This window comes from Erythranthe guttata, chromosome 12, assembly GCF_056151865.1.
Source record: "Erythranthe guttata isolate IM_541 chromosome 12, IM_541, whole genome shotgun sequence".
NCBI classification, from domain to species: domain Eukaryota; kingdom Viridiplantae; phylum Streptophyta; class Magnoliopsida; order Lamiales; family Phrymaceae; genus Erythranthe; species Erythranthe guttata.
This window is the reverse complement of record NC_142544.1, coordinates 20,034,393-20,042,500: the sequence shown is the minus strand read 5'-3', so window position 1 is coordinate 20,042,500 and position 8,108 is coordinate 20,034,393. Positions and strand designations below refer to the sequence as shown.

General features: G+C 35.8%; 2 protein-coding genes across 2 annotated transcripts in view; one reads left to right on the top strand and one right to left on the bottom strand.

Annotated features, from left to right (window-relative positions):
- LOC105956861 (Surfeit locus protein 6) overlaps positions 1–632 on the bottom strand; it is a 1,340-nt gene extending 708 nt beyond the window's left edge. Inside the window, exon 1 of the mRNA XM_012980771.2 lies at positions 1–632. This exon is cut by the window's left edge and continues 708 nt beyond it. Coding sequence (XP_012836225.2) covers positions 1–542 — 542 coding nt within the window. The 5' untranslated portion in view covers positions 543–632.
- Positions 633–1,912: 1,280 nt separating this feature from the next.
- On the top strand, positions 1,913–7,571 carry LOC105956859 (glycosyltransferase BC10). Its single transcript, XM_012980770.2, has 11 exons — positions 1,913–2,295; positions 2,939–3,470; positions 3,609–3,707; positions 4,384–4,484; positions 4,578–4,649; positions 5,310–5,400; positions 5,572–5,652; positions 6,304–6,366; positions 6,475–6,597; positions 6,903–6,941; positions 7,022–7,571. Exons 2-11 carry the CDS (start codon positions 3,087–3,089, stop codon positions 7,157–7,159), a joined length of 1,191 nt encoding a protein of 396 aa, XP_012836224.2. The 5' UTR covers positions 1,913–2,295; positions 2,939–3,086; the 3' UTR covers positions 7,160–7,571.
- The last annotated feature ends 537 nt before the right edge of the window (positions 7,572–8,108 follow it).

The following is an 8,108-nucleotide window of genomic DNA, read 5'->3' as shown; positions in this document are numbered from 1 at the left end:
TGCCCTCCATCATTTTCATCACCATCTCTTTTCCTCTTTTTCCCATCTCTTTTCAGCTTCACTTTCTTTTCGTGAATGCTCTTCTCACTGCGGTTTCCACGCAAAGATTCAATCTTTCTGCGCAGCTTCTGTCTCAGCTCTTCATAAGTAACAGACTTTTTGTCCTCCTCCATATCGGAGGGCTTAGATTCAGGCTCGCCATCGAGATCTTCGTCGTCGGAGCTGCTAGCTTGCTGCTGCTGTTGGAGTTGGAGGGCGGAGGAAGGTTCGCCGTCGGGGTCGAATCGGTTGCGGCGGGCGAGCTTGATGTTCTCTCTGGTTTGTTGCTTCAGGGAAGCCTTCGCCGCTTTCGAGAGACCCTTGATCCACGGCTTCGAATCTTCGTCGTCGTCGTTCGTCAAGTAGAATCTCGCCGGTATCAATTCTACTAAGTGGTCGAAGAACTCTCTCTGCGAATGAATCATCGATTTGAGGTCACCAATATCGTCGGCGGCGGCGGCGACGACGGCGGAGCCGCTCTTGTTTTGCTTCTTCTTCTTCATTACTGCGCTGCCTCTCCTGAGTGGTGGCGATGAATTAGGGTTTCGAAATAGGGGCGGAGGTTTTATGACAGAGGAACTCAGGGTTTAAAATTAATTTCGGAAATCCTTTTCCGTTGTTATTTATAATTAATATTAGTTATTAATTTATATTCTTTTATTTTATATTCTTATGTTCATTTGGGCCTCTCTTGTATATTGTATTATAAAAACAATTGTAATATTATTATAGGGCCGTATTTAATTGGTCAAAATTGGATTGATCGGAAATTCAAAATTGTGTGGCCTTTTCTTAAAAGATAGGGTGGCCCAATTTTGTGATGGGCTTATCTTAGCCCATGATTATAATCATGATTATCGCAGCAGATTTCAAAATTATTTTAAAAACAAATTATTTATTTATTTACCGACGAATTAGAGCATTGACCACAAGGGTCAATGAGCAAGGTTCACGCGCTTGAAGGGTTTGGGGGTAATTAAGGTTAATTGAATTGGATTACACAGGTCAAATGGTCAATGATACGTTCAGCCTCAGGAGTTTAAAAACGTTATTGCTAGATCACGCGCTTTTAGTTTCCCGATTAGGCACGCCGCACGCCTATTCTGATTTATTTTTTCTTTTTTCAATTAGAATAGTTGGTAATCCACTTTTGTCATTAGAGTCAAAGACATACATTTAAATTCCTACATTTTAATTTTGTAATATGATGTAAATTATATATATATTGTCAAATATCATTTAAAAAGAAATCGAAGAATTACATTTATATATATACATGCTTTCATTGTATAGCTAAAATAGGTGCTTAATCATTACTAACACATGAAATTGATTCAATGCATGTGGATTTAATGACTATAATCCATAAATGGTCTCAATTCTCATCCAATAATAGACAAGTTATGGAAATTAAATAGCCATTATTTAATTATGATTTGAATTTGATGTCGCAATCACTAATTATTTAGAATCTACAAGGAAATTAAGGAATTATAGCAATTGGTAAACAACCTATTTTCTTTCACGAAAATTGGCTATTATTTGAATTTTGTCACCTAGATAGGTATCACCTAAATTTGATATTTTAATATTAAAAAACATATTATTATTTGCGTTTGAATGGATTATAATGATAAATTCGATTATTTAACTCGTATAATATGGAATAAAATTTTAAATGAAATTAACTAACCACTGGCAATTTTCGTCCCACGCATCCTCACGCGCGTGGCTCACTGTTCCCCTAATGTTTCAAATTATTGAAAAATAAATCTGTGAATATTAATTAATTTAAAAAGGTAGCCGGGTCTGTAATGTATTTGTGTTTGCTTGGACGGAAGCAATATAACGTTCAACTCTCTCTCACAAATGCAAATACAAATAGAGAGATACAAACAAAGACAAATCCTCTCTCTCTCTCTCAAACAAAAACACACACTACACACACTGCTCACACACCATAACTCCGAATCCTCCAAATTCATCTGCAGAATCCAGTAAAATATTGTGTACATCAATCTGTATTCCTGCGATTTCTGTAGATTTCATATATATAAATATATATATATATATATTATATATATATATAAAGGCATCGTCTCACATACGCACTGTCTCTCTGATTGGTTGGATTGCTCAACTTGCCCTAGATCTCACAAATATAATATACAGGCGTGTATATATACATAATTAAACATCCTACTGCTACACGATTTCCGATCTGGTTTTCCAGCTCTCAACTCTTCAATTAATCAGGTAAATACTCACTGCTCAAGGATTCGCAACTGAAGCGTGCCTTTTAAGCTTTTTTCGTTTCTGATATATTGGAATTTTGTTTTACTGCTGTGTTTTTTTTTTTTTTGGTGGAAGTGGAAGTTGAAGTGGAGAGGTTCATTTAATGGTGTTACAGTGGATACAGTAATTTGCCTTTGCGTATGAATATAACGTTTTTCTTTTAAATGCGTGTTAATGGACTTCGGCACATCGTCGTGTTTCTCTATGTGCGTGTTTGCGAATATGTATTTATGTGTGTGTGTGTGTGTGTGTGTGTGTGTGTGTGTGTGTGTGTGTGTAAGGTTGGCTGTGATTTCTAGAAGTTTGCAAATCCCGGATTTGATTATGAATCAAGATTGGTTTAACCTTTTGGTTCCAATGATTTTTCATTTTCCCCTGGATTTGGTTGGGACAGCTTAGGATGTTAAAACGTGTTTAAGTTTTTATCATATATTTTGATTTGTATTCACCCGAATTTGATTTTTAGTGGTTTAGTTTGGTAATACTGGAAGTAAGTAGGGGTGCTCATATGAAGTTCTAATCCACACGCCATTGATTTTTATTGGTTTTAGTTTCTTAATTTTGTTGCCGCCATTGAAAATGAAGTCACATGTCTGATATGCAGGTTCAGATTCTTACTGGATCCAGTGTTTCAAGGTCTGCTTTAGGCAGACAAGATAGGGTTACTTTGGCTGGCTTTGCATTTTGAGGCCACCTGTGGAAGAAGATAAAATAATATTTGTGGGAGTTGACCTGTGATGCGTATTTTCTAGATGAAGTCAGCTCACGCGTGGCGTTTAGGCATGAAGGACATGCAAATATTGCCGGCGCCTCGCCAGCGTGGTCAACTAAAGAAGCCAACATGGATTATCGTTTTGGTTTCTTTAGTTAGCTTGTTCTTGGTTTGTGCTTATGTCTATCCACCTCAGAATTCTTCAGCATGTTATGTATTCTCATCTCAAGGTTGTAAAGCATTACAAAGTTGGCTCCCACCTACGCCTGCTAGAGAACTTACCGATGATGAAATTGCTTCTCGGGTTGTAATTAGAGATATTTTGGATTCGCCTCCTAGGATTTCAACGAAGGCAAAAATTGCATTCATGTTTCTGACACCTGGTGCATTGCCATTTGAGAAGCTATGGGATAAGTTTTTCCAGGTATTTTGTTTTTCTTTATTGCGACTACCAACCCGAGTATCACTTCCTATGAACTTACTTACTGTCTTATTTTGTGTGTTAAAATAGATGCAATTTGTTTGAACAACATTTATTCTAACATTTCCGTTTCTCTGGCAGGGCCATGAAGGTAGATTCTCCGTGTATGTTCATGCATCCAAGGATAAACCTCTTCATTTTAGCCGTTATTTTATCAATCGAGAAATTCGTAGCAGCAAGGTTTGTTCCGCTGTTTCTTACTTGTTCCTGTTCATTGCAAAGGAACAATAAAAATTAAAATTAAAAGCATAACCTATTTTTATGCTTCTTTGTGTAAAACAAATCATTTCTAATGATTAAACTAGAGTTCTGGATTTATATAAACTTATTTCGAATTTTTTATGTTTCTGTATATAATTCCTGCTTAGGAAAGATAGCTGTGGATTTACACGTGGATAAATAAATATTTACATATTTTGTGAGAGGGATTTGAGCAAGTTAGGCTTATGGTTTAACTTTAGGCTTATGGTTTTCTGTGCATTGATACTTGCAAGATCATCTTTGACTTGTAACTTGTTAAAGACATCTCAATACCAAATTTAATTGGTATTACATCTTTTGGATATATATGCTTTCAATTACTCGTTGAGCTTGATCTACTATAAACTAACTAACAGGCAGTTATGTGAACCAAATGATGTTTTCTCGTCTCAATGTTATTCTTTTGCTACAAGAATTAGTTGCTCTTAACATTAAGGAAATCACAGTTCTAGTTTGCAATTTAAATTATTTTTTTGCTTCATTATCATTTTTTAGTGATTGTTCTGTTCAATCTAAAAGTGATAAATCATACCACTGTCTGTAGAACTAAACTGCCATCAGCTGAATGCTTTTAAAAATGGTGAACAAATTGCAGGTAGTATGGGGAAAAATCTCAATGGTTGATGCAGAAAGGCGGCTTCTGGGAAACGCACTTAAAGATCCAGACAACCAACATTTTATACTACTTTCGGACAGGTTGGTCTCTACAAACTTCTTCATTTTCGATTATTTTGGGAACTAAAAATAGTAATCAGATACTAATTTAACATTTTTTTTCCTGAACTGCAGCTGCGTACCACTTCATGATTTTGATTATGTGTACAATTATCTCATGTACACAAATATTAGCTTTGTAGATTGGTAAGTCAGCATTTTTTTCTTTTTTTTTTGTCGCTATTTTCTTTTGTGATAGGTTCTTAGATGGGGAGACAAATCATCTTTAGTGGGTTTATATTATTGATGTTGTGGTGAGGTTTAAACCTTTTAGTCAATATCAATATTAAAAAAATTGGAGCTAAAAAAATTGAACACATTATCCTTCACAAAAAAAATGTTATGCATTGTGAGATAGGCATCTAAAAGTGTATGCAACTAATTTGGCAAATCACAGAAGTGATATGGACGAAGAAACAACAAACACCAATGGAAGTGCTGAGATGAAAATGACCATCCCTCATTATGAAAATTGGTATTTGGTCTCGACTATTAACGTCAAGATATAGGGTTTGAAACACGATTTGAATTATAAAAAAACCCTAACTGATGATTATTGCCTCTATGGAGCAATGTTTAAATGAGGGTAGGTCCCTCTGGTTTTTGAAATCACATTGAGAAATGTTTTAATTACAAAAGCATCCCCCAAGGTTTGAGACATGGTTTAAATGCTGATAGACTCCTAGGGTTTTTGAAATACTTCCTATTTAAGTTCATGTTTTATTTAATTTTTAGTACTGTGGTAATTGATATCACGTTTGTTTAAAGATAAATAGGAGAGGTAATGGTTAAACCCGTTTTCTACAGCTTCGAGGATCCTGGTCCACATGGAAGTGGCAGATACATTGAGTATATGTTACCTGAAGTCGAGAAGAAAGACTTTCGGAAGGGAGCCCAGGTGTGGTTTCATATTTTAACAACAAATATGTGGAGGAAAAAAATTATAGATGTGTGAATTTTTTAAGTTTATTTGCTTAATAGAACATGACAAAGGGAGCAAACAACTCTCTTTTTAATTTTTTTAAATTGTATTTCTGCATTTAAGTGTTGATTGTTTTGAAAAATGCAGTGGTTTACAATGAAGCGGCAACATGCTCTTATAGTGATGGCTGACAGTCTCTACTACACAAAATTTAGGGATTATTGCAAGGTGACCACCGTTTCCTTGCGAACATTTTCATCAATTTACAACTTATCTTTGTTTCATTTTTGTTTTCGATGATATTTTACTATATATTTAATGGTATACATCCTTTCTGGCCTAGGCAAATTGTGGCTAGCGCTTAAAGCTCTACTTTTATCCGCATTTCACATCATCAAAATAAACCAATATATGATATCGTGGTGCTTAAGGATTACCAATTTCTGATATTCCTTATTGAACCGTTTCCTTATAAGAGCTAAAGTTGGAAACCCCTCGTCATATTCAAGAATTAAAGAGATGAAACATATTTTTATTCGATTGATTGTGGAATTCAACTTTACACCGAGATTTATCAAATAGAGAGGACAAACCCTTTATATCTTGCTTGAAATCTCTCTCCGATGTTACATGTTGCTACTCTTTATTTTATCTGCAAAAGGAGATAAATATTTGCATGTGCCCTCTTATTCTTTTAAGGGCAGGGTTTTCTTTCTTCTGCTTGGGAGCTTTTTTACGTTTAATTTGTGGTACCAATTTTAGTCACTGCTGACTGGCTTTTATTTGCTGTTTCTCTATGTTTTAGCATATTGATTTGAATATTATTGCTAGCACATTTTGCTGAGCGGCTATTGCCATTTGGTACCTTTGATTGAACAGCCAGGCATGGAAAAGGGACGCAACTGCTACTCTGATGAACACTATCTGCCTACTTATTTCTATGTGAGAACCATTGCGCCTTTTGTTTTTGGTTGTTAAGGTGTCTTTTCCTTTCTTTTCCCTCGAATGTTTTTAGTTTTGACGTTCGGGTATTTTTCATCACCATTTCAGATGCTTGACCCAGCTGGAATTTCCAACTGGTCTGTAACACATGTTGATTGGTCTGAAGGGAAGTGGCATCCAAAAGCCTACAGAGCAGAGGATGTAACACCTGAGCTGATGAGAAATCTTACTGTAAGTCTTATTCTTCTTGATTCCCCCCTTTTTGTTGTTTTGTTCGAAAATGGATTTTATTACTATCTCAATTTATCATATGAACTATATCAACTGGATGGAGATTCCTCGGTCATGAACTCAATTGCATGAATTTTATCAAATTGTGTTTATGTTATGCTACAAATTTTCGGGAGCTTATTTAATTAGGTCTGGCACCTTGGCGCCTCAATTTACACTCGTAGAATGCAGAATAGTTGGTCTTCTATCTTATTTGCTTCTGAATTATTTAAATACTGACGACTTCATTTCAACTATTTTTGCAGTCTATTTCAGAGAGCGTGCACGTTACAAGTGATGAAAAGGTTAGTATCTTTCCGCCGTACCTCTGCTTTGGTTTTATATTTTTCAGTATTATGATGAAAACTATTCTTCAATACTGCAGAAAGAAGTCCAGATTAAATCATGCTTGTGGAACGGAAGTGAACGGCCGTGTTATTTGTTTGCAAGGAAATTCTTACCCGAGACTCTTGATAACCTAATGCTACTTTTCCCCAATTATACAAATTATACATCCATTTGATCTGTCGGGGGTGATCAATTTACTTCAGTATTAATTGATTTGGTCGATTCAAGTGTTGGATTCTCCACTTCTGGTACAGATTTCTGCTTTTGTAAAAGCACCCCCAAGATTGCTTCTTTTTTTCGTTGCAACGGTAACTGGCGGAACGTGAAGGTAAACTTCGAACCAATTTGAAGGTGAAGAAACATAGCCAGTGTTTGCTTCCTTGGGGAACAATGATTTGTTGTTTAATTTTTCCCTCCATTTGGGCTATATTTTATGTTACATTCTGATATTCGGAACCTAGGCAGCAGTGTTTATAAGTTGACTTTTGTAGAAGTTGGATTATAAATTTGCAAATATCGCCTTGGCGGTTATAGTTTTTCTTTTTTCTTGGTTGATTAATTGTTTAATTAAGTTTTGTCTGCCCAAATTGAAGAGAAGTATTCGCAGGATGAAGAAACTACGATCGAGATTGTATTGCACATTTTGTAGCAACTAATTAGTCTTCACTGTTTGTTTATATTCGTTGATATTTGTTTCTGTGTCGATTTTGTTGCACAAGTCGGGCTTATTTCCCTCCGGTGACTGCATTTTTTTCTTGTAATTTTATTTTATAATCTTCTTTGTGTTTGTTCTTTCTATATATATAGGTATGTGCAGGGGTACATCTGGAACAAAAAATGAGTCCCAGGATTTCAGTTCCAAAACAGTGCAATAAAGCTGCATGTTGCCTGATACTGCAATAAATACTCATCAAGAAAGTAACTCCCACTCCATCACTACTTCATTATATATATATGTATGTATGTAAATCATCTGTGTGCAAAAATACAACGTAAATCCGGCCATGGCAGCAAACCCGAAACGCATGGCCAATATTATCCTGGTGGTTTCCGTTGCAGCTCTTTTCTCCATCACCACAGCAGCGGCGGCTAGCGGCCAAGCACCACCACTTCCGCCGCCAGGA